We start from the raw sequence: 27,477 nt of genomic DNA, 5'->3' as shown, positions 1-27,477 counted from the left end.
CTTCTGCCAGCAACTCTTCTTGCTCCAACCAGTCCTTGAGTTTCCATGTATGTGTCTGGCATACAGGTTGCTGATGGTAATGGGCCTATAATTCGCAGGGTCATCCTTTTGTCCCTTTTTTAATATGGGGATGATGATTGCCAGCCCCCAGTCCCTGGGAATGTGGCCCTTGGAGTCAATATGGGTAAATAATAAGGCCAGGACTGGGGCCCACCACTCCAGGTTACTTTTTATAAGATCCATAGGGATGAGGTCTTCCCCTGGGGCAATTCCCACTTTAGATTGTGAAACAAGGGACTCAGCCTCCGATACAGTGACCGGTGGCCAGCTGGGCAGGTCTTTTATATCCTCTAGAGGGGTATCTGAGTTTGCCGTGATGTCTTCATATAGTTTTTGGATGTGAAATTCCCAGAAGGGATGTGGGAGTCAATCCGGGCCAAGCCATTGTAGGAAGAGTTGGCCATGATGAGCCAGAATGTGGATGAGTCCTTAGCTTTGGCTGCCTGGATGACCTCTCGTGGTCTCTCTCTTCTTTGTTGTCAATAGATGTTTACAGGTGAAACTCGGAAAATTAGAATATTGTGCAAAAGTCCATTAATTTCAGTAATGCAAATTAAAAGGTGAAACTGATATATGAGACAGACGCATTACATGCAAAGCGAGATCAGTCAAGCCTTAATTTGTTATAATTGTGATGATCATGGCGTACAGCTCATGAAAACCCCAAATCCACAATCTCAGAAAATTAGAATATTACATGGAACCAAGAAGACAAGGATTGAAGAATAGAACAATATCGGACCTCTGAAAAGTATACAGTGTACTGTGCTTGATTGGCCAGCAAACTCGCCTGACCTGACCCCATAGAGAATCTATGGGGCATTGCCAAGAGAAGGATGAGAGACATGAGACCAAACAATGCAGAATTGCTGAAGGCCGCTAATGAAGCATCCTGGTCTTCCATAATACCTCATCAGTGCCACAGGCTGATAGCATCCATGCCACGCCGCATTGAGGCAGTCATTGCTGCAAAAGGGGCCCAAACCAAGTACTGAATACATATGCATGCTTATAGTTTTCAGAGGTCCGATACTGTTCTATTCTTCAATCCTTGTCTTCTTGGTTCCATGTAATATTCTAATTTTCTGAGATTGTGGATTTGGGGTTTTCATGAGCTGTACGCCATGATCATCACAATTATAATAAATTAAGGCTTGACTTATCTCGCTTTGCATGTAATGCGTCTGTCTCATGTATCAGTTTCATCTTTTAATTTGCATTACTGAAATTAATGGACTTTTGCACGATATTCTAATTTTCCGGGTTTCACCTGTATATTGTTTCTTGAGGTGTGAAAGATGTAAGAGGCCTCCGTGGCATCTGCTCCAGTGCTGACTCTGTAGGTGAGGTAGGTAGCTGTAAGGGCTTTACAGTCTTTCTCAAACCAGGGTTTGGATGGGCACCCAGGTGGCTTTGGAGCATAGTCAACTTTTCTAATTAAATGTTTTTGGAGCTCATGTACTGAATCCTCATATGTCTTGAGATGGACAAGCGACAGATCCATTGATGTGAGGTCTCGCCAGTAGGTCAGGAAAGGTTCCACTGCAAGCAATTCCTTTATTGTTTGATCAAGCTGGGGTGTCCATCTGGCAAAACATCTACCTTGGCCGTCCGGTAGAATATGGGGAGTGTAGTGAGTCTCCAAGCATAACTGTTGGGCCAAGGGTGCCAGTTGGAGGAGGAGTGGGAGTGGTCGCTATCTGTGTGAGGCAAGACTTTAAAACTCACAACAAAAGGAAGCAGGGTCCTGGTAACAGCAACATGGTCTATGATGCTTGTTTTTGAACTGGATAAATATGTAAATTATCCTGGATGATCGTTCTCCGGTGAGCCATTTAGAATTTGAAGGTTAAGTCTGGCAGTCGTTTGTGCTAAACAAAGCCCCGCAAAATTTGCTCTCCGATCCTTTGAGGAGTGGGATGGGGTAGGAGCTCAGACTCTGGATATGGGATGGGTAGCTGATGTTGCGTAAATAGGGTGAGGTCATCAGATCCCATCCTAGCATTGAAGTCACTCCCCATGATCGCCAGCGCTTCGGTGTTGGCCAGAAGAAGGTCATAATTTGTGTACTGCTCAAGATCAGTCCATACAGAGCAGATTACAGGTTTCTGTTGCTGTGGTAGTAAATATACATTGATTAGTAATAGCAATCTAGTAAACATTGATCATACATTGATCATTAATCACATTGATCATTAATCACATTGATTATTAATCATACCTTGATTAGTTATAGCGATACATTGATTAATAGCGTTAATCCAAAATGGATTAACAGGGCCATAGCGTATTGTTTAAGCAATGTGAGGTGTGTCACCCACGGGGAGGTGGAGACTAGTATTGCCAATCCTCCTTTGAGTCTTCCATGCCCTGTGCCAGGTACCGCCCCCAATGAGAATGAGTGGTATCCATTGAGTGTAAGGTCGGCCGCTGTCCAGGTTTCCTGAGCAAGAATTATGTCAGATTGAGAAAGGAAGCTGTCGCAGTCTGTGTCTCTGTAACGACCCCACCTTGCCAGGTTCCATGAAGTAAGATTGATCCTATGCTGCTCAGGGGGGTGTCATAAGGTCAGGGCAGGTGTAAGGTTTAGTTGTTTATCAGCATGCCCACTGGGGGACTGCAGCTCATGTGTAGTGGGTGGAGTTCTCACCACCTGTGCGGGGGCTGGTGTGTTGCTCTGGGAGCCCAACTGGCTCTGTTCCTGAGGGCTCAACAGTGGGGCCCTGTGTACTCAGTGTGTCAGTTTGCTTGTCTAGCATGCTCAGCATGCTGTCGGGCTTGGATTGAATATCGCATTTCAGGGATGTACCGGAGCAGCAGGACTGCAGGGCAACGGGTGTTTCCCCTGGTTCTTGTCCCTGGATGTGGCTGACCTCTCTATGCTCTGAGGGGTATTTCTGAGAGATGAGACGAGATAACAGGTCCCTCTGCATAGTCAGGCTGTCTGGGGCAATCAGCACAATGCAGTTGTCCAAGTGGGGGTCACTAGCATAAGGCAGTCCTGGGCCAGGGCAAACCCACCCAGAACAAGCTGATGACCCACTTCCAGTCTAGCAATTCCCTTAACCAGGAGAACCACTGTCTTCTCTGGATTTAATTTTTTAAAATACAAATCCCAGAGCCAACCATGCCACTCTGGGACCTTAAAAGGGAATTCTGAAGCGGGGTGGGGGTGGGAATATGCATTTAAAACAGAATCTGAAAGAGGCAAGGCAGCTGCTTGACTGCTCCCTACAGAGCATAGAGTATGTTTTACAGCCTGTCTTTTGCCCCTATCTAGTGGTAAAGGAGATGAGGAAGAGAGGGCAGGTCTGGTCTGGTCTGACAGACACGCTGAATATCCACAGAGCCACTGTGATAGCAGGGGGCTTCCAACAATTCCGGCAGCTGGAAGGCTTCCTGCTGTGGTGACAGAACCTCTGACAATGCCTAACAGAGGGCATGTTGATCCGACATGTCTGTGGGACTGACACAATTGCACAGCCCTAGAAGGTAGCCCCGGAGGCCTGCTTGTTTCTTTGCTTTCATTTTGTTTTGCTTTGTTTTTGGTATTGGTTTTTTTTTTGCCAATTAAGTCTTACATGTTATATCTGTAAAATGCCTGCCTTTTTAAAAGAATTTCCTATACTGTACCTATAATGAGTCTCTGCCTTACTCTGTGACCAACACTCCTAATTATGACTAATATGATTTATTGGACCTAATCTAGACAAAAATATAGAAGTGTTTGTCTCCTTTTCTGAGATGCAAATGGATAATGTGTTTAGACAACCTGACATTTCTTTTGTCCATATTGAGAGAAAATTTTCTGCACTTGAGGCTTCCAGAATTCTAAGTAACAAGCTTCCATCCTGTGAAATCACCCTGGCACAAACAACTGTATGCAAGGGTGGAGGTGTAGCAAGGCTTACAATTTCCCTGTTCCAGTGCGCCAACTAATTCTTGTTTCTTTTTCTGTGTCCTCTTTATCCGCCTCCTCCCACCAAATACTTTCTTTTATTTAATTTCTTTTCTTTCAAGGAGCTGTGTTAGCACTATCATCCCAGCAAGAATCAGGATGACTGATCAGACAACTTCAATCCAGCCTCAGCCTGCCTCTCTGGTAAGTTCCATTGTGAAATGCACAGTGAGTGCTGAAGATAAAGGCTGTGGAGTGACAGCCTCCACAGAGGAAAGGAAAGAGAGGGCGAGGGGCAGCAATGAAGGAGCCACACAATGATGGATTTCTTTCCAGAGGCCCATCCATTAATGGGTACTAAAGATATGTCATTTGCCCCATTGTCTTCTATGGCTTTTTATTCCTATGTGATTATATTGCTAATTTCATATAGGGATTGAAGCCGTGCAATACGCTGGGGGTTTACGACCGAGGAAGCCACTTTGCAAGCAGCCTGACTGGGCTCCTGGTTAGCTCACCTTGGAAAGGCTTGTTCAGCAGAATGCTGTTAGGGACCTTAGTGTCAGCATCAGTCACAAACAGAGGAAGAGCTGACACCATGGGCATTTCCCAGAGGCTGCTGACATGCACTGCTCTCAACTCTTTCCATAAGCCTAATCTTGCCTCTCTCCTGTTCTCTGCAGCTGTTTTCTCATGAGCCTGGTTCACACAATCATTGAAGCTGGTAACTGACATTAGCGTGATTGTGTGAACCCACACCAAGGCAGGAATCTCAGATTCCTCTCAGGACACAAACTGACATTGGTAAGCTTGGTTACCAACTTTAAACCTAGATTCAGATGATTGTGTGAACCAGGCCACAATGAGGCTCTACACACGATCTTAGCCCGCTCTCCCTGCAGATGAGCAGCCACTCATTGCTGGGCAGCTGGATCGGCCCCCCACACGACTACTGGCTCCGTCACGGAGCTGGTAGGGATTGCAGGGATCAGGGGCCGCACAGCCGCCGGAAGTCCCAGGATGCCCTGCACAAGTATGAAGGGCATCCTGGGGAGACAACCCCCCCGACACCGAGAGGCTCGTTTTAGCCTCCTGGTGGGGGTCTCCTCATGAGTTGCCAAGGCGCAGAACTGCCCCGTGGTGACCCACAGTTGGGGAAATGGGGTTAGTGGAGCGTTCGCTCCACTAACCGCATTTGAGGGGAGGGCTTCTTTGGCGGGCTAGCCACCAGAGAACCACCAGACTCGCCCGTAAGCCCAGTGGTTCTCACAATAGTGTAAAACCAGGCTGGGCTTCTTTAGCCCAGTTCCCCCCATCGTGAGAATAGCCTCAGTGAGTCAGGTACCTGTGCAGGTTTTGAGGGCAGTGATGCTAGGTCTGGTACATGCAGAGTATGTTTCTCATAGGGCCTGTTCCTTCAGATGACACTACAGATTTACCTAGCATGTAGGTATTTTTATGATTATAAATGGCTTCTTGTTCTGGGTCAGTTGCTGGGTTATGCAAACATAGACCACTGCACTAGAAGTGTTCAAGGAGGTATGCAGTATTAGTACCTGCCATGCATGTATTCTCCGAGTTCAGTTTGACTGATAACTAGCTCCTCCGTGGAAAAATGATCTCATCCACATTAGAATTACTTTTGATTCAGGGCAAGGCACTTAGTTACATCTTGGTCCAGCCATGTTGGATCAAGAAGAAACTTGGTACCCTGCCCTGAGATAACTGTCCAGGGCTTGCGAGATTAGTGCATAATCCTTTATCTGCCTAATCTGTCAGGCTTTCAAAAGAGCCTGTTTCAGTGTAGGCTCCCTTCTAGCCAGACTTGCTCACAGCTGGTCATCTTCATCAGTACATCAAAGAAGATTTCCTTTTAACTACAGAAAACATGCCTGGAGCAGTATGTTCAAGCCCCTGCTTCTAGGCAGTTTTCTGAAGAAGTTCTCTATCATCACTGGAAGAGAGGAGCACCTGGTGTTTCACATAAACAATAAAAGAGAGGTAACATTCTCAGGGGTGTGTGTGTGTGTGTATTTGTACGACTGAGAATAAATTGTTTTAACATGCATGCTCCTGCTGCCTTTGATATTTGCCATTGTTATATAGCAGGTTAAGTTGCTCCCCAGTTGAAGTTTTGAGGTCAAAGCCAGTTCTTCCAAGGGAAGACTCTTATTTCTAAAACGTCACAGAACATGTTTCACTGCCGGGCCCATTCTGACAAAAACACCCATGACAAACAATCGTACCTGGGCTGCAGGCAGAGAGTCTCAGCCTTCACGCAGAATGAGGCAGTAACGTTAACGGAACTAGAGGAGGAGAATGCAGAACATGATGCTTCTGTGAGACTGCTAATCTACAGTCTTCCTCCAAGTTTCTCAAGGAGTATCAGGGGCTCTTTTAAAGGAATGTGTTAAATCTGTCATGTTAGTGGAATGGATAAAATTACACAGTTTGTGGAAGAGATTAGAGGAGAACCCCTTATGCTCACTTCATAAAAGAAGGCCCCCATTAACACCTTGTGAAATATTCGCCATTAATCAGCCTCTGCACAGAATAAACTATCCACACATATCATTATCTGATCCTTAATGAAGCAATAATAGGAATGCCGGGGAGCAGAGATATTAATGTCTCCTAAGAGGCCAAAGCAGTAGCAAGGCGAGAAGCCAAGATGTTTAATTTAGTGCCAAAAGCTTCCACTGTTAATAAGGTAGTTACTTATCCCCAGCCATTAGCACTGTTTGGCCAAAGTGCTCTATTTTAAAAATGAGTTCAGCCCTCAGAAAGTGCTTTGCCAGCTGCTGTATCACTGATCCTCTCTACATTGGGCTGTAGCCTGTCCAATGAGGAAGGTGTGCCTACTGCACTCTATCCAGAAAGCAGCCTCATTCAGGCTGCTGTCTTGCTTTCAATGTTTTCTTGTTTGGACTAGATTAATATACCTATTAATCTTGCCCCTCCACCCACCCACAAATAAAATTATTTTAGAATGTAAGCTATGGCTCCCTGTGCTATTCTCAGAATTATCCTTCTCATCAACAACTATAAACTCTCTCTCTCTCTCTCTCTCTCTCTCTCTCTCTCTCTCTCTCTCTCTCTCTCTCACACACACACACACACACACACACACACACACACACACACACACACAAGTCTTCCATGTGTTTGTGCTGTGAGATCATCTTCAGAAGGGTGCTGCAAGATGTTTCCTCCTCCTGGGTTTTATCCCAGTATGAAGATTTTGGCTGGAGGCTGACAATTGTTTCTAATAAGGCTGAAGGTGAAAAAGGAGAGACGGGTATTGGTGATACACTTAATGCAGAATGTGGCAGCCAGGCTGGTCTCCGGGATAACCCAAAGAGACCATATAATACTGATCTTAAAAGAACTGCACTGGCTGCTGATACGTTTCTGAGTTAATACAAAGTGAATGTATTAATCCATTAATACAAAGTGCTGGTTATAACCTATAAAGCCCTTAATGGCTTGGGTCCAGGTTGTTTAAGAGAGCACCTCCTTTGTCAAGAACCCTGCCACCTTTTGAGATCATCTTGGGAGGTCTCGTTACAGCTACCACAGGCTCATTTGGTGGATACTCGGGACTGGGCCTTCTCTCTGGCTGCCCCGGGGCTCTGGAATATATTCCCTGTTAAAATCAGAGTTTCTCCATCTTTGGCTGTTTTTTTAAAAACCCTTAAAATGCACCTGTTTTCTCAGGCTTTTAATTAATTTTAATTGGTTTTCTAGCATTAAAATATTTTAATCATTGTATCCTCTTTTATATTTGTACACTTATGTACACCGCCTAGGGGTGCAAATGTCAGGCGGTATAGAAATGTGATGAATATAGAAATAAAAACTAGCTGGCCCAGGTGCAGAGCATCTGCACCTCTAGTTCTCCCTTGTTCTCAGCCCCTTGTTTTTGGCCGTCCCCTTTCCTCTTCCATCTTCCCCCCCTCCAGTGTTTTTTCCTCTCTGGCCGGCTGCCTGGCCAGCCACTTTTTCCAGCTGCCCACCATTTCTTCCCCACCCCAGCTGCTGCCACTTTCACTTACTCTCTCCACCACCACCCCCGGCCCCTGCTGCTTTCTCCGCCCGCCCACTGGCCTGATGTTCCCCACCGCCATCACTTTCTTCTCCCCCTCTCCTCACTCACAAACTCTCACAAGAGCTGCCATGCATGGGATTAGCCACAGGTATGTCTTAGAGAATGATAGATAGATAGATAGATAGATAGATAGATAGATAGATAGATAGATAGATAGATAGATATTGCTGCCCTCTGATTAAAGCATTATTGCAGGTTTTTGAAGTGCTACCAAACCCAGAAGAACTGTTTGAATGCAGTTAAGAGTGGGATGAGAGTGCACACATAATGGGCAATAATGGCATTTTCCACTCTGGGGAAAAAAAGGGGGAAATGCTGCTTCAGAGTCCCAGAAACGGTCAAGCCTGCCTGCTATTTGTCATCTTTTTGCCACACTTACATTTACACTCCATGAAATTTGCCCTAGGGATGTGCCCACCTTCTCTTTTGTGGGCTAGTTTGGAACAAATGATGATCTAGTGTGTGAAAATACCTGTGAAAGTCTCACCTATATAGACCCAAGGTAGGAAATGTGACCCGCCTTGTTCATATGGTCACCAGCACACACAAAAGAAAGTAAAAAAATTGTTGTATATTACTTTCTGCTACATTTTAAGCCATCTCTTACAGTGATATTTGCAAGTTTTGCAAATTCCTAATTCGAAATAGTCACAAGTAAAGGGAAGTACTCCCAACATGCGCTGGCAATGGTCGTGGCGAGGGGGCCTCCCTCTCCCTGAGTGTCCAGAGCTAGTTTGGACCCAATTTGGGCCCCTTTCAGGCCCCTGCGTATGCATGGAGGCCATTTCTTTTACTTCGCACATGAGCACAGGCCATTTGCATGACCTCACCGGATTCCCCCTTGCCGGTAGGGCTCCGAATTGGGTCTGAACCAGCCCGATCATTTTGGTTCTGCTCAAACCGAACCGGTTCAAGTGCGAACTGGCTCAATTTTGAGCCAGTTCACAATCCCCACTTCCCTTTCCTCAGCAGGCAACAAATACAAAGCACATCCCCAAATGGAATAGCATGAGTATAATCGGTCCAGATTAGAAACTGACACAATGTTCATTCATATGTAGCAGCACTTTATACATAGGTCATGACAGATGTCATGAGAGAATTGGCCCTCAGGATGGGTGAGTGTTTAGTTCCTAGGAAAGCAGCCCAGCCTGATAGCCACCAGATTATAATTAAAGAGATGGAGATCACGAGCTTAATCATGGTGCCATAAATGCAACAAGACGCTTTGCAAAATGGGGCAAGTGAAAAATACAGTTCTGTAAAAAATATAGCATGTTGAGCCCTTTTGTCTGCAAAGTAGGCTTGAAAGTGTATGGGCCATTCAGCCGAGTCAATCGGGGTGTGTGTGTGTGTGCTTTTCTCAAAACCTTTCAGCTCACACAAAAAGGGCACCTTTCAGTGATGTTCCATAGGGTGTTGCGCAATTGCTCACTCATGGTTTGGGTGGTGGTGGTGGTGGTGGGGAGGGACTGTGTCCCCACTGCAATGTAACCGGGCTGCTACAGCAAGACAAGAAGCATCATTCCAATTGCTTCAGCCAAGGGGACCTATTCCCTCTTCCCCCACATCCAGACTGAGGGCAGGGCAAAGGCATCACATCTCAGTGAGATATGTGATATCTCATTGATATTATCACATAGCCAGGGCTAATGAGCTGTGTGGCACCATGGCTGACATACCACAAGGGAGAGTGGGGACCCGGAACACTGCCCATGTCCTTGTGTGCGTGTAAGAATTACTGACAGGGCTGCACTGCAGGGCACCATTGTAAAGCAGCTGAGCTCTGTGGACACTGTTATGTGACCAGATATCAACTGGAAATGATGGGTGTTGTATCATGCAACTGCATTCACAGAGTTTTATGACAGAGTGCTGCTGCTGCTGCTCTGCAGTACAGCCCCATCAACAGCTCTTACATGTGTGCAGGGGCATGGGCAATGCTCCAGTCATGTGCATTCTCAGTTCAATATAGCATCACTCTGGAAGCTGGAGCCACATGGCCAGGATGAAGGCCTTTAAATTAAAAATAAAACAAAATAAAATGCTGTGAAGAGAGGCAATGGTGAATAGGCAGGAAAAAAGGAGCAGGAGGGACATGAGAAACACTCAGGCCCTCAGAAAGACCTCCTTTAATATGCCAAAAAATAGTGCATGTGAATGAATGTTGTGCACAACCCCAGTACATTAGGCAGTGCCTGCTCTAAAGCAGAAGAGTGGCTGAGTAAGATTTCAAACGACTAGAGGCAGGAATTCAGTGTCTCTCTATGACCAGCAAAATCAGATCGAGAAAGACCGAATTCATTAGCAAAGAGAAATCATGCCATCTTCTGTCATTTGTATAACTGATACAGGTTACAGAATTCAGCTTTTCTTGGCCCAGAATATGGATTGCATGGCCATGTTTTTCTTTATTTATAGCACATAGTAGCTACAATCCTCGCTTACCCAAAATGGTCTCTCCTTATTGGCATGTGAATATACTAGATGCAGAATGTAGTTCAACGCTTACCTACTGCCTTCTCCAAAAGAAATATTCCCTTAACAGCAGCTACGGCAGGGCTCTAGTGGCAACACAATATGCTACTGGATATTTGGTTTCTCTCTCCAGAAGGCTTCCTTTGTCTTCTTCCACAGCCTTCCAATGAGAACTAGAGTCATACATGTAGGGTACGTTTGAAAAGTAAAAGTGTTCTTACAGCTGTATTGTCCTTGACCAAGTCCCTCCATTCTTGCCTTTGCCTCATTAAAGGAGCGGAGATTGGAAAAGAAAAATATTCGGGGAGGGGGGAGAAGGGAGCCAAGTGAACACTGATGTGAAGTGTGCTTCAAACAGCAGCATCCTTTCATCTAACCTTTTTTATCTGCCTGTTCCCTTTACAAAAGGAATTTATTTTAATCATCAGTGAAATGCTCCATTTTCTCTCTCTCTCTTTTTTTTTTTGGTAAGCCACCAAAAAACAGAGGGACGTTGTTAGTGAGATGTACGCTAGTCTAACAGCTCAGGGATTACCCTCGAGAAGTGGATGCTGCAAAGGCTTTGTGAATCTGTCTGAGAACAAGCACAAGCAGCATCTCCAAGGATTAATGAAGAACTCTGCTGATATAAAAGCAATTGGTTTTTTTTTTTCTGAGGCCACTGCTGTGGAGGATGCAGAAAGTATGGTGGGGACAGACAATCAGTTAATACAAATGGGTTTAGACTCTCCTTTGTGGGGAAAAGGTTTTAGTAAGCTTGCTTGCTTAGTTGAACAAAAAGCTCTACTTCTCCCCCTCCTCGAACACCCCAACCTCTGCATTCACACTTTACTTGTGCTTTGAAAAAAATCATATTCTTTTCCATTAACCATTTGTGTGATATAAAATGCTTAACATGCATCATATTCTAACAAAAGGAAGTGTTTTTTTCCACACAGCACATAATTAATCTATGGAATTCTCTGCCATGGGATGGCCCCCAGCTTGGATGGCTTTAAAGGGGGCTTAGACAAATTCGTGTAGGACAAGGCTATCAATGGCTACTAGCCCTGGTGGCTATAGGCCACCTCCAGGCTCAGAGGCAGAATGTTTCAGTATACCATTTGTGGAGGAACAATGGCAGGAGGGGGGGACATGCCTTCATCTCCTGGATGTGTGGCTTCCCAAGGCATCTGATGGGTTACTGTGGAAAACAGGGTGGACTTGGTAGGCCTTGAGCCTGATCCAGCCATGTTCTCCTTATGTTCTTGTTTCTGTGTAGCTAGATGCACAAGCACCTAGAAGAGGGAGAAAATGCTTGTGTTTGTACTCAATCCCACCCCCTCACCAAGTATATCCAAGCCAGATACATCCATTGCATCTGGCACAGAACTATGATGATCTGCATCTGGCAGATAACCTGCTGTGATATCAAGTGGGGGACGCACAGTCCCTGGTACCAGAAGAATTCCCAAGCCGTATGCCACTGGGGCCACTCTTATCCCGCTGAAGCAGGCCTGCCACTCTTCACTGCTGGAACTAGCAGTGGGGGAGATGGCCTAGTCTCACAATGATGGCAACGCAAGCTGTTTGCATTGACTCAGGTACCCCTACGTGCCTGATGGTAAAGAACAGTTTGGTAGTAGTTGCAGGTGTGAAGTGAAATCTTGACTGGCCTAGACTAAGGTAACTTAGAATGGTTCATAAGTTTGTGGGTTGTCCAGAGCAATTTCTAGTTCAGTGTGTGTTACATACACATACACATCCCCACCCACCCACACGCCTTTCTGGGAGATGCAGGTTGCAAAAATGTAAAAATATTGTAAAAATATTACTAATATTAAGGATTAGCAATATCCACGGTTAATGTTGTGCTCACATGAAAAATCCGTACCTCCAGTGGTACATCTAAAACTCCACTAGTACATAGGCAGAATTCTCTGTTGCTCCTAACTGCCATTTCCTCAGACTTCAAAGAGTAAGCCAAGTAACTTCCCTTCCTGCTAACCCCATCTTCTGTGAGACAACCAAAGATGTATTTCTTCTTGCTAGAAAAAGAAGTTTGATGCTCCTCTTCCTGTATCCTCTCCCTAAAGACTATATATGGCACACACAGTCTCCCAGGAGACATTCCCCACTTTACAAGAAGGGTGCTCTAAGTCTTTTGGGGTGGATTGTTACAGCTTGTGCTTTCATGTGTTAAACCACTGAGACAGTCCACAACAGAGAAACCTATCTGCATGGCTTTGATACAAAGCACCTCTTCCCTATAAGCATCCTCATAAAGGTAGAGCTTGTCTGTCTACATATACTCTGTCTTAAATTGATTCTGCCACTGATTGAATGTCTGTGCTGTAATGCAAGCCAACCCACTAGCCAGGAGGAAGAGAGAGGAATATATTTCTCACTTCAGGAGTTAAGTCCACCTGATGATGACTCTTGGATCTTTTGTACAGATTTTGAATACTTCTGCCAATAATGCTCTTTTAGGCATATAATTAGTTAGAAATTATTGTTTTACTTTTATTTCTTGATTAGATGTAAATCTATGTTATCTTGAATACTATAAACCAATAAACTAGTTTCTTGTTCAAACAGACTCTTTTCTGATCTAGTTGCATTCTATCAGGCTAAATTACCACCACAACTATGCCATATTATTTTGTTAAACTCCTGGAAAGGTGTATTACAGTTTGTTAATTAGGGGCCCTTTAGACATTCATCTAGCTGAGTGGGAGTTGCTTTTTTTCTGAGCAATAGCTGGGCAGTTTGAATTATGTAACCACATGGGCAGAGTGCAATTGTGTGGGTCTGTTTCCCAAGGAATCAACTGTTTCCATGGGAAAGACCCATATGATCAAGCCCTGCCCACATGGTTGGGTAATTTAAAGATTTTCCCAGCTGTGCAGGAGCTGCTCTCAGATACGAGACTATGGCAAACATTGATTTGAAAGTATCTTGGGACAAGCTGGGGGATCTAGAACTGTGATCCTAGGCATTTTGACTGTGGACTCATGGGCCCTAAATTCAATCCTTTGACTTGGATTAGACATGCTGCTTTAATTGCAAAGTGAGTGGTTTTATGAGCTTGGAACTCCTGCTCTTCATAGGAACATAGGAAGCTGCCTTATACAGAATCAGGCCATTGGTCCATCTAGCTTAGTACTGTTTATACTGACTGGCAGCAGCTCGCCATGGCTTCAGGCAGGAGTCTTTCTCAGTCCTATCTGCAGATGCCAGGGATTGAACCTGGGACCTTCTGCATGCAAGCATTCAGATGCTCTTCCACTGAGCAATGGCCCTATCCCCTAAGAAGAATCACTTATGGTAGAGAGCATTCACATGTAGTCACCCTTCCAAATGCAAACAAGGGCAGATTCTACTTAGCAAAGGGTACAATCCATGCTCACTACCTGATGACTGGGTAGCAAGACTTCTAGAATCGGCATCTCAGGAGTGATCTATGTCTATGTGAGTGTATGTGTAGATACACACACACTCATGCACAGGACTACCTGGCACAAATTTGACGGCACATGGGATGCCCTTCTGGATTCTGACAACAATATTGACCCCATACAAAAATTGTGATATGTGACATGGTAATCTGATTCCTTGCCCAGCTGAGACACAAACATTTACCCTCCCCATATTCCCATTCCAATTTCTTATTTCTCTTTGATCTTGATCCTTATCTTCTTTTGTACATGCCTGGAAACAGAAGGCTGGATTTTCAGTAATTCCACAGAGGCTCAAGACTGAACAACAGGAACCTAATTTCATTATCAAAATCCTCTTCCCCATTCCCAATAATTATGTAGCACCCAACGAGACTGTATACCTGTTTTTCAAATCTTTATGTTTGTTCTAATTTTAGAAAAAAATTATGCTTTGTTTCTATTACTGTTAGTGTTGTCAGTCACTAAATGATTTTACATATCGTTTTGGGACTGTTAACTACTTTGTGGTAAGCTAGACTGATATCATTGGGGCTTGTTTCCAGGTATTTACCAGCTGTGCTCGAAAGAGGCATATTGGAGCAAGAGGAGGAGTATGTACTTCTCAACTCCCAGATCTATGATAACGACCCATTCACACAGTCCATTATGGGACAAAAGAGGATCAAAGACCGGCTTTGCTCACTGTTTTGTTCCAGAGAACAGGCAAACCAGCTGGTGATGCTCTCATAATAGTCTGCATTTTGCAGTGCAGCAATTTGGGATCAGGACAGTGGCCTCTGCAGGCTTTCTTGCTTTTGTTCTGTAGGATTAGAAAGTTTAATCAAAGTGACAGTGACTTCTGACTTTATACAGTTAAAAAGGTCACAAACTTCAGGCTGCATTGTTTTGGGGCCAGTTAGTGAAATAATACACGGATTGCTTTCAGCATCCACACAGCACAGTTCATTCCTCCATGAAATTCCAACCAGCAAGAAAATGTCATCACAAAGGGTGAGCAAAAAGTCACAGGGTCAGATTGCATTTTTGTCAATACATCTGGATTATTTTTCATACCATTCTTCTCATAACTTGATGACAATACACGCTGCTTCAGTGTTAAGTAATGACTCCAGGATCAAAGGTTAAAATGCATATCCTCATTGATTCTGGAGTAAATTAGATTCTCCGTGTCAAGGTCTTCTGTCATGGACTCAGCAGTTGAGCCAAATAATCTTCTCACTACCAAGCCCAGGCTAGGGCAAATAAACATACAATAGCCCACTGATATCTCATGCAGGAAAAGTGCTACCACTTGACCACATGCCTGTATACAGCTAAGTAAAGATACTTAGTTAAGACAGTGTTGGAACAAATACTGAACAAAAACAGGGCTGACAAACATGAAGGCAAGCACCAGCTTCTTAATGCTGTGCTTGTGCAACAAACAAAAATGCACTAGTGCAAGATGATGGCATAGCCGTGCAAAATCATGGGGATGCTCAACACGGCACTCTTGTGCAAAGGTTCCCTACAAAACTATGAGGCATGTCACAAGCTGTGCACTCTCTGGCACAAGGACAAGCAAGCTTGCACTCGTTGCCTCTGCTACCTGGGCCAAAACGCCTCTTTCAAAGTGGTAATTCTAAGCAGGTGGAGACCCCAGCACAGCATCTCTACACCAGTGTGGTGTCGTGGTTAGAGTGCTGGACTAGGACTGGGGGGACCCGAATTCAAATCCCCATTCAGCCATGAGACTAGCTGGGTGACTCTGGGCCAGTCACTTCTCTCTCAGCCTAACCTACTTCATAGGGTTGTTGTGAGGAGAAACTTAACTCTGGGCTCCTTAGAGGAAGAGCGGAATATAAATGTTTAAAAAAAATTAGTGGCTGTCGCTGGTGACTACCTTGTGCATCTTTTTATTTACTTATTATTTATCATATTTTTAATGCCGCTTGATATGTACATCTCTAGTCTGTAGACTGATTCTTTTGGGGTCAGGAGACCACCCCCCACACTTTATTCTTTTTCATGTAAACTGCTTTGAGAACTTTTGTTGGAAAGTGTTATATAAACAATAGTAGCAGCATGACACTAGCCTGGAATGCACACTCCAGACTTAGTGCAACTAGCTGGTGCAACAGCCCTGCGCGTGCACAACAGCCTTGCACAAGTGCAGCATTAAGATGTCAGCCAAGGTTATAGCAAACACTGAAATGATCTTACAGCAGTTAATAACAGTGGCCGACACACTGCACCATCTCATGGCCCGGGCTGCTGTGGGCATCTAAGGAAGCACTGGTAGTCTTGCACAAGAGTACTGAGTGTGCAAAATATTTGCAGCGTTGCATCCACACGTTGACAACACAACTCCCATTGTTCCCAATGAAAATTGTGCTCTTGAAGTGCTGGAGGGCAATCTGTAGTGTTTGTGCACTCGCACAAGACCACTACTGCTTCCTTAGAGGCCCACAGCACGTGAACCAATCAGAAACGCCAGCACAAGACTGTGCAACATGTCGGCCAAGTGTTAAACCAATTATTAAGCTATAACTAATATAATCCTCATCCAAACAACATAAAACAATAAAGACAATATTACAAATGTATTGAACAATATTAGACAGTATTGGCTCAAGCCCAGACTTCTAAAGGGACTCTAGATACCAAATGAGTGTATTAATCTTGCTGAATCCCAAGATTTAACCAACCACACTCTTACTCTTGGTAGGTCCGTTGTTTTCTGTTATTTTGCAATTATGAGTCTTGCGGCTACCATCATCTCTGAAAAAACAGAACTCCTTTCTCTTGGGGATCTTTCCCCCTTATCTGTGTCCATAATAGTCCTGGATCAAATGTCAGTACAACCTACAATATGTTATTAATGACATGTAGAATCTGGTTCCCAAAAATCTTCACTTTGACACAGACCACTAATATAAAGTTTAATAATATCATCCTCCTCCCTTGCTTTCACACTTCTCACACAAAATGTTGACAAATTTTAGAGAGTCTATAAGGTGTTAAATACCACTGAATACATGAAGCTACCACATCCTGGCTGAGCCCGCTCTCCCCGCAGACAACCAAAAGGCAGCCCTGGGCAGCTGGATCAGCCGGCCACATGTCTGCTGGCTCCGTCACAGAGCAGGCGGGGGCTGCAGGTATCGGGGACTATGCAACCCCTGGAAGGTCCAGGGTGCCCTGCGCGAGTGAGTAGGGCATCCTGGAGAGACCCCCAAGCCTGGAAGGCTGCTTGCAGCCTCTCAGACAGGGGTCAGTGTTGCCATGCGCTGTGGCGACACACAAGCAACCAAATGAGGTTAACGGAGTGCTTGCTCCGTTTACCTCATTTAAGGGGAGGGGGAATTAGGCGGGCTAGCTGCCTTGGGAGCACCGGACTCGCCTGTGAACCTGGTGGTTCCCATGATCCCTGGAAAGCAGGCTAAGCCCCCTTAGCCCCCTTTCCAGTGATTGGGGGAATAGCCTCACTGAATAATAGACGTTTGGACCATCAGACGTTTGGACCATCTAGGTCAGTATGGTGTATACCTATTGGCAGGGGCTCTCCAGTGTTTCAGACAGTGTTTCCAGTCCTACCTAGAGTTGCCGCCAGGGATTGAGCCCAGGACATTCTGCACACAGCACAGATGCGCTTCTACCAATGTACTTAACTGTGTAATAGCCTCATAACAATTCTCCCATAAGCCTGAGGACACTGTATAGGTATCAGAACCGCTCCAGATAAAGTTCCATTGACTTGGATCTGGATTTAGATTATTTGCCCAACTGCATACATAACTGGGATCCATATCCATTCCTAGGTGTAACAGTTCACCCATAATGAATTTGCCAAAATCTTCAGATCCTCAACACAGGCCCTGGTCTTGGCCCCATTAATGGCACATATTTGGTTAGTGGGGGCCAGGGATGGGGCTTTCTCAGTGGTGACCCCCTATCTTTGGAATGTCCTTCCAGTATACTTATATTAAAACATGGCACTGTGGACAAACATAATGGTTGTACAATATTCAAGAATGTCAAAACAAATATACAGAATAAGCATATATTGTATTTCCTCTATACTTTCACAAAAACCCAACAGACAATGAGAAAGCTATGTAATAATAGGCAGTACTATTATATGGACGTGGTGAAATGCTGATTTCACTTTCCTCTCTTAATTGCTTTTGTTTTTATTTTATTTTTTCCCCTTTAGGCTGGGAGTTCTAGAGTTCAGTGCTGCCTAGCATCTAACTCCCACAGGAGTGCCCACTGCAGGATCAAGAGGCTAGCATTTACCATTATAACAATCCTTATTTGCTTTTACAACAGAAAAGTAAAATGTTTGAACACTCCTAACTCCACAACTCACAAGTATTTAAAGCATAATAACACTACAGGAATAACATTCAAGGAGTAGAGGTCTGACCACCTCAAAGGCTAGCTGTGCTTAATAGAGTCAGTACAACAAATGAGCCTTAGTAACTTTATAGATATACACGTAACAAAAAAACAGACCTTGGATAAATATGTGGTTACAGACATCAAACTGGAAAGGAGAGGGAAACATTAAAGGGAGGCACATCTTCTGCCCCTGATGCTTGGCAGTAGGACTGTGAAATGCCAAACTGACAGACTCATTCAGGTGAGCTCTGAATTCATGCACTTTCTGAAGTAAGCCGATACCTATAAAAGTTTGTGCTACAATACAACAGTAAGGCTGCAATCCGATATACTTATTTAGAATTAGTTAATGCTGAACTCAATGGGACTTACTTCTGAGTAAACATACTGAGGCTTGGTAATGTAGGATCTAAAGTGATTACTCTCCTCTTTCTATGAGGTCAACCCAGTTGCTACAGTGCAAGATTAGTATGGAATAGCACAGGGACCACACAAGCACTATATAAAGCTATGCACATGAGCAGCCCTACCTGGGTTCGGGAAGCCCTACCTGGGTAAGGCTGCTTGTGTGCAGCACTGGGATCGATCCTGATCCTGGCGCTGCCTTCCCCGCAAGCCTGGGTTTTGTACCGGGGCTTATACCTGGGATTTGTTTCCCCACCCCCAGGTATGGAGTCTGTGTGTATACTCAGAGACGGACGCCTAGAGCACCTGTCGCATGGGGATATCCCCCAATGTACCATGCTCATCGCGTAGTGCATTGTGGGATATCCAGAGGCTGGGACAAGAAGTCCTAGCCTCCAGAGATCCACGCTACTCCGTGCAGCACAGATCGTGTGGCATGTGGTGGTGCACTGAAAAGGACCTTCAGGAATCATCTGCAGGGAAGGTAGGTTCCACCCGGCCTTCCCACCCGCGCGATTGTAATAGCTTCTATGTCTGAAATCAAAGCAATCTCTCTTACTACAAATGTGTTCTAGGAACACAGGAAGCTGCCACATACTGAGTCAGACCATTGGTCTGTTAGCTCATTATTGTCTTGGCAGCAGCTGGCAGCAGCTTCTCCAAGGTTGCAGGCAGGAATCTCTCTCAGCACTATCTTGGAGAAGCCAGGGAGGAAACTTGAAACTTTCTGCTCTTCCCAGAGCGGCTCCATCCCCTAAGAGGAAGATCTTACAGTGCTCACACTTCTAGTCTCCCATTCATATGCAACCAGGGCAGACCCTGCTTAGCTAAGGGGACAAGTCATGCTTGCTACCACAAGACCAGCTCTCCTCTCTTATGTCATGTCACATCATCCTATGGATCTGATTAGTTGCTTTCCCAATGACCTTGCAAAGGATGCATGCCCAAGGGCCTAAGGGGAAGATCATGAAGTGTTCACAGATCAAGTCACCCATTCATATGCAACCAGGGCGGACTCTGCTTAGCTAAGGGGACAAGTCATGCTTGCTGCCACAAAACCAGCTCTCCTCTCTTAGGACTCTCTGGCTGGAAGGTACTAATGCAGCCTTGATATATCCTGGTTGCTGGTGCTATGGTTACCTTTGCCTCAGCCTAATTAAAGAAAATGAAACTACTGAGATTAGCAATCAGGATAGCAGCACTCCCCAATTTATGCAGCCTAGATATGCCCAGCTTTGATGCTCTTCCTTCTCTGCAGAATCTGAAAGGTGCATCACTCACTAACCACTTCTGGCTCTGATTAAAACAGCATGAATGTCCATGACATTTGTGCTTGTCAGGCCTGTCATCAAAAGGTGCCGGCCGCTCTGGAACTGGGTGAAGAATGTGTATGAATCGTTATTCTTCAAAAAAGACTCCACATTGAAACCTTCTTGCTCAGCCTCAGCTACCAGCTTGTGGCTAGAAAAGGCCCCAGCGGCCTCGGTTGGCCCATCCTGTCCATCAGTCCCACCACTCAGGAAGACAACTTCGTATCTCCCAAGGAAGCTGCCGTCCGCAGTGGTCTTCGCTCTGTGCAACTCCAAGGCTACGCGCAAAGCCAGTTCTTGGTTCCTTCCACCTTTCCCATTTCCCTGGAGGTGCACAGTAGTTTCTCCACCAGCTAGAAGACAGATGGGTTTTTCAGCTTGAGAGCCCTGCAATGTTTTTAAAGCCTCCATGAGGTTTAAACTTGGGATCTCCAGCTTTGCTACAAGATTCGAGAGTGCACTTTTCACCTCGTCTTTTAAAGAGCTGTTTCCAGAGGCTCCCATGACATTCAAGCAAACGAGCTGAATAATCAGGCTGTAGAGATGAGCCACAGTGCTAACCTCCCCACACACTGCAGTGCTTAGGACCACCGTTAGGTACCCCAGATCTTCTGCTTGGCATTTGGCCTCCTCTAAAGCTAATCTGTTAGAGCCAATGATGACATTGTAGACATGGGAATAGTCTTTGGAAATGTTGCATTCTGTGGCAGAGTTGGAGAGCACCATCTCCACAGACTTCGGCAAGTTGTTCAGCAGATTGTATTTGGCCAGTATCTGAAAACAGTCCTGGACACTGTGAGAACTAGCCACAGTGGGGCCGCTGGCTATAATGTCCACGGGATCTCCAATGACATCAGAGAGGATGAGGCTCAACACCTGGAGACAAAGAAGGCAGCGGATGAAAGCAGTTCATGAAGCACAAGGGCTTTGTACTGTTCAGTTGTGCCTATCCCGAGACTGAGCCTTAACTGCAACTAAGGATGAGTTTACTCAGGCACACTTGATCACAAAATGAGTTGCAGGAGTATAGAAGCCACCAGAGGTCAAATACCACAGATGATTGATTCAGGGATAAGAACATTGATTCAGGGATAAGTCCTGCGGGATCAGGCCCAAGGCCCATCTAGTTCAGCATCCTGTTTTCCACAGTGGTCCACCAGATGCTTATGGGAAGCCCAGAAACAATAGTATTGGTTGCATTACGCATGAAGCCAGTTTTAATCCCTGACATAACTGACTGCTTCTCCTCAGTTATCTATGAGAAACAGTTCATCTTTTCCAGTCTATGCTAAACATCCTTTTTTAAGAGGTTTTTCTTAACTTGTTAAATGTACATGTAAGTATATGAAAAAAAAGAAATAAACATTTAAAAGAAGAATTCCAAATCCTTCCTCTCCAATTTCAAATCCTTTGCCATCAAGAATATTAGGATGGGTTTTTTTCAGAACTCATTCTGGATGCATAGCTTGGGTTTCCTTGTCACGCACTACACACACACACACACACACACACACACACACACACAGACACACACAGAGCTCTCAGTGCAATCTGAAGATGGCAGTTCTTTCAGGAGGGCTGCACAGATGTCGGTGATCTTTCATGTCCATCACAACTGGGGACACTCGTGACCTACCTACGTTCTCTTCAGCATCACTGAAACAGAGCTGACCTGATTTGTATCCACTGACATCGATGAGGACTAACACTGTTCAAGCCCTTCTGAACTTCATTCTATTTTCATTTCACCCACAGCTGACCTAGAGTTAATAAATGGTGTCCTCTTTGAAACACTGAAAGCGTCAATGGGTAAAGACACCTTCCCACACACTCACCTGTGCAGGATAGGCCACCTGTGCCAGCCCCCCGCCTTTTAACAAGGAGAGGGCCTTCCGGATGGTATTCAGCTCTTGAATGGTGGCGCCCTTTGAAGCCAGTAGCCTGGTGATGGTCTCTTTCTCTTCAAGGGTGACTGGAGGTATGGGAGCAGGTAAAAGTGCTGACCCACCTCCTAAAACACAGGAGAGTTATTAAGAAGAGAGTGCACTGCTATGCAGAAGGATTCCTTTTCACAACCCAGAAACTAACCTCTCCTAGACAAGAAGCTCAGACCAAACAGAGACATTTTGCAGCTGGCATTTGCCTTTCCCTGCCTTTCCGCATGCACTGGAAGCAGGTTCAGTTCTCAGTGCTTTCAGCCATCGGTAGTTTCCTGGACTGACAACCAGGAGCTCTTTCCAACCGAGCAGCTGCAACAGAGGTTCACATATGAAAGCCCCTCTGAATGCATTACGCCTGTCTCTCCTGCAGACATCATGGACTCAGGGCAGTCCGGTCAGTCCTGGGCCTGGGCACCACGAGGAGGTCATTCACACAACCGAAAGCGATGGCGAAGTGGAAGGGCTGGCGGGGAGCCAGTCTCCTCCCTGCTTCCCTGCACACCATCCAATCAAGTTCTAAGGCTCTGCGGTTTGCGCAGCACACGAACCACGCCGCATTGAGCCGGAGGAGGAGGTCTTCTGGCATCCCTCAATGCACTGCACCAAGGGCACGGTGCAGTGAGGAATTCCCCCTCAGCCGGGTGCTGCTCTGGGTGTGCTTGGATCTGTATGTGCTCAGGTTGCCTACAGCTCGAGCACTCACACAACCAGGGCACGCTTGCGCCCTTCCGCCTAGGCAATAGCCTGGGGTAAAGCCTCGGGTGACCTGGCAAGGCAGTGAATGCCTGGGTAGAGCTGCTTGTGTGAATTGCCTTCTAGATTTGTGGAGAAATGGCAGAAGCTGGGACAAGCACCTTGTTCTGTAATGCTTCCTGAAGGAGAGCATGTATGTATGAATGTCAGACAATTTGCAATGCAGAAGATAGAGGGCTTGGAAATGAGGGTGCAGGAAACAGAATCCAAGGAGGTCTCCACAATGAATCATGATGTACAGATATTTGCAGAACAATGATCCAGGTGGAAAAGCGACTGTGCAGAAAGGCAGGGAAGAAAAAGATGAGAAAGTGAAAACAAAATTACTGCACTGAGAGATGAGGAGACGGTGCAGACAGATTCTGGAAATGAATGGAAGGGAGAGATGCTAATCCTGGTACAACCAAGGGGCAAAATGACAGCAGAAGTCAGAGCTAAGAGGGGGAAAGCTGAGATGATGAAATTGTGATGATATAGGGAACTATGAAAAGATGATGGCAAAGATTAACTTTCACCCCAAGCATGATGGGAAGAAATTACAATCACCAGGACAGAGCAAACCCTTGCTATGTCCAAGTAAGAGAACTTTGGTGGCGTGTTGGGGGAATGATACTTTTTTTAGAGAGGAGATTATTTGGCTAGCCACCTAATGGAGCAGCAGGGAAGTAACTTGCCTAGGGAGCAAGAGCAACCTTGAAGAAGCCACTGCCAGTCAGGGTAGACAATACTGAACTAGAAGGACCTATATGGTCTGACTCTGTATATGGCAGCTTCCTATGTTCCTAGGCTGCTGGTTCGAATCCCTGCTGGTATGTTTCCCAGACTATGGGAAAGCCAGACTATGGGAAACACTTATATCAGGCAGCAGCGATATAGGAAGATGCTGAAAGGCATCCTCTCATACTGCATGGGAGATGGCAATGGCAAACCCCTCCTGTATTCTACCAAAGAATACCACATGGCTCTGTGGTTGCCAGGAGTCGACACAGGCTTTGAGTCTGAGTTTTGTTTTTCTGTGATGGAATACACTTTTATGAAGCCAAAATTAAGAAAAGGACTGAGCTTTGCCTAATGACAGATGTGTCTGAAGATACTGGTATGCTAAATTAGTGAGGCAAGCATTCACCCAAATATATTAGTCACAAGGACAGTGAGAGTGTCCATCTCTCCAGTCTCATTTGTAGCCCCTAACAGCATCCATCTCCTCTATCGTCAGCTTTCACATGGCTCTGTACATCAAGGCGGCCACCGCACTATCAGCGGCTGGCAGCTGTGCACACGCCTGAATGCCACCAACTTCACATGCTATCCACCGGTCTGCAAGCTACCATTTTGCCCTTGCGCCTATAATTAAGAGGGGAGACTCCTGTCCGACAGAGATGTGGCTGCATACAACTCTTGGTTTCTCTTTCAAATTAGAACAATCAGGGTCATGACTGATCCAGCAAGGAATTAAGAATTTTAAAAAGGGCAGAAAAAATCTGAACTAGAGCAAGGTTGTGAAGCACAAGGCTTTAGGATATCCAAGATGGCCTGTAGCCCCACTGCCATACTTCACACAGATTGTTCACACAAAGTTAACCCCTGCCAACTGGGCAAAGAGGCACCTTTTAAGGTGGTGATTCTCTTTATTTAGCAGGGGGAGAGTAACTGGCCCTGACCACCCCCAGCACAGTACCTCCAGTGACTGTTGCTGGTGTCTGTCTTGTGTTTCTTTTTTAGATTGTGAGCCCTTCGGGGACAGGGATCCATCTTATTTATTTATTATTTCTCCGTGTAAACCGCCCTGAGCCATTTTTGGAAGGGCGGTATAGAAATCGAATGAATGAAGTTTCCAGGAGTAGAAAGTGATGTCCTTACTAAGGAAAATGACTGCTACTGCATACCCTTCACACAACCAGGGTCTCACAAATACCTTCAAATGAGCAGCTCAAAGTGTCAACAAGTGTGGAGGTACAGGAGAGGACAATGCATTGAAAGAAAGCAGGGCTGTGCATGGAATTCGCCACTTGCTAGCCTTTGCAACGAAAACAGGCTGTGGTGGCGTGTAAAGCAGCCTTGGCTGGCAGGCTGGCTGAGATGGCTGCTTTAGCATGTGAAAAGATTTGGGAGGACAAGCAGAGGCATCTAGGTGGAGTGGAGACCTGAGAGTTGCCAGGCGCCCAGGTCTGACTGAGAGCAATGATGCTAGTAGTGAAGCCATTTTAATAGGCAAGATGTGGAAGGCTGGCATACTGGGACTGGATGCTGAAGAGTATCCTTGGAAGTGAATACTGGACCTGCCACTTCTCGCCCCATCAAAACTGCTGACTTTTCAGTAAAACGGTGGTTATGGACCCTGGGAATTTGCTGGGTGGGGAGTTTTGCTCTCTACCCCGACTTGAGTTCACCACTCCTGACTTAAAGGTAATAGGAGTGCCAGTAGAGGTGCCATATGCGTACACTTGTCAATGTCTACAGTTTTCCTGACCTCGTTTATAATGGGCAGCACTTTAAACAAAAAAATAGAAATGGAGACCTGAACGGAGAGCATAAGCAGTGAAAAGCTTCTGGCCGTGACCCAGAGGGAGAGGAAAGGAGGGGTCAATGAAGGACAGAGCAATGGCCCACGGACCAGATGTATTTACAGTCCAAGCAACAGAGGTGTGATCACACCCAACAGGGTGGCTGCGGAGAGAGATGATCACGAGCCTTGTGGAAAGAGCAGAGGGCAAATGCTGTACACGGTGTACAAAAGCTACCATTAAATGATAAATGCTCTGAGGTTTGAGGCACAAAATCTGTAAAATATGACAAACCATAAAAAAAGAACTCAAAAGATATCTCTTTTTGTCAATCACTAGGAATCCACCTGAGACAACTGTAGCCAGAGAGGGAGCTCTTTATGTGGGAGTTTTGAAAAATGGCTCCCCCAGCCACAGAAGGAGAACTGGCAATGACAGATTTAAGGGTCTCAAAGTCTTTTTAAGAGAGAAGCCGCTGAAGGGCCAGCAAAAACTCAAGGGGATCTCCAGCACTTTCATCCAGCTAGATGCATGTTTGGAGAATGCTGTGGAATTCTCTCTCCAGCATGCCAGACTGCTCACAGCTACCCGGGGATCTTCACGAAGATTGCAGTGGACTTAGGAGAACAATTTAGCACACAAAGTGTCTTCAGGGAACTTTGGTAACACTAAAATACATAGACATGTGCACATGCACACAAAGACATGTGCACAAAGGGAGTCCATAAAAAGCATCAATGGATGTTTCTACACATAAGCAGTATGAACACTTTGGAGATCACTCTCTCCTTCTCCTAAGCTCCATAACAGGGCTGCACAACTTTGGCCCTTCAGATGTTGCCGGACTACAACTCCCTGGTCATTGCCAACTGGCTAAGGATGATGGGAGTTGTAGTCCTACAACAGCTGGAGGCCTGAAGTTGTGCAGCCTGCTCTGTAACCATTGCTGTGGTCTCTTGTCAAGCATCCACCTATCAATATAAGATTAGAGCTGGCACACAGTCCGACATTCTTTGATGCTGCCTTCCAGATCTGGAAGTCTCTCCTCCGGCAAGGTAACCAAAGTCCAAGCTAGTACATTTATGAAAACATGTGTACTGTGGGGATACCAGGGGGAGTGGTGATGTGTGAAGATCTAGACTTTTAAATGCATTTCATATTGCTAGATATTTTAATGTGTTTGTGCCCTAAGCCTAAGAAATAGCATATGATCGCTATATTTTCTTTAAAGTACATATAATCAAGAGAGGTACTGCACAAACATTGATATAATTACACTCTAAGTATGGTCAGTGGGGACAGTCCATCTTGTTAGATGGCTTGTCCATCAGGATCGCTGGAGTTGCCTTGAACCTTTTGTTGGAAAAGCAGCTTCTAAATGCTTTACATACATACATACATACCCGCTTGTGACATATTTTCAGGCATGTAAGATTGCACCAATGTAGCTGAAAAACATTCTGAATGATATGTAACTAAGCTGTAAAACTGAAAAGTTACAGACATTCTGCTACTGCATTACCCCTGTGAAGAACATGAATCTTGCCACTGTACCCGCAAGACAAGAAAAGACAACATCCCATTCAATGGCCACTCATCCCATTCAGAGGAAACCACCGGTAGGTTTCTCTAACTCTACTATATGCAGGCTCCATTTATTCACCCCCAGAAAAAACTGGAATAGCCTTGCTTTTTTTGTTTTCTGATTCAGGACTGCCACCCCCTGGAGAAGGTGTGCCTTGCTGCTTCAAAAATACATGCAAGGGTTCTGAGAAACAAAAGCAAGAACACTGCTTCGTGAGACGAAGAAAAACTGCAATGCAAGAACAGAACTCTATCTTGGAGATTAATTACAAAGTAAGATCTATAAATATCAAACTAGAATCAGTTTCAGGGAAAAAGAATCAGAGGTGTGTGTGTGTGTGTGTGTGTGTGTGTGTGTGTGTGTGTGTGTGTGTGTGTTGGAAGCTATTTAATTAGATATTAATTTGGTAGCTGCCCTGGGCTCCTTTTTACAAGAAGGGCTGGGTATAAATTTCTAAATTAAATAAAATTAAAAATGGTTCAAGACTAAATGGTGGAACTAGGACTCACATACTGAATAATGCTGTATGCACATAACTTTTTGTGCACACAAGGTGGGGGCAATTTTAGCCGATCTCTCGGCTGCCCTCAATGCCCCCCCCCCCAAATATGTT

At 45.3% G+C, this 27,477-nt stretch overlaps 1 protein-coding gene across 9 annotated transcripts in view; it reads right to left on the bottom strand.

Annotated features, from left to right (window-relative positions):
* Positions 1-16,891: 16,891 nt before the first annotated feature.
* The window catches only part of GLYCTK (glycerate kinase), a 43,451-nt gene continuing 32,865 nt past the window's right edge, over positions 16,892-27,477 (bottom strand). For all 9 annotated transcript variants that reach the window (XM_053289750.1, XM_053289745.1, XM_053289746.1 and 6 more), the window contains 2 exons: positions 21,918-22,093; positions 16,892-20,958 (listed from right to left, as the gene is read on the bottom strand). In XM_053289750.1, coding sequence (XP_053145725.1) covers positions 20,053-20,958; positions 21,918-22,093 — 1,082 coding nt within the window. In that variant the 3' untranslated portion in view covers positions 16,892-20,052. The remainder of the gene's footprint in view (positions 20,959-21,917; positions 22,094-27,477) is intronic.

This window comes from Hemicordylus capensis, chromosome 2 (genome assembly GCF_027244095.1).
Source record: "Hemicordylus capensis ecotype Gifberg chromosome 2, rHemCap1.1.pri, whole genome shotgun sequence".
Lineage (NCBI taxonomy): Eukaryota > Metazoa > Chordata > Lepidosauria > Squamata > Cordylidae > Hemicordylus > Hemicordylus capensis.
The sequence above is the reverse complement of the archived record's forward strand: the minus strand, read 5'-3'. Positions and strand labels throughout refer to the sequence as shown.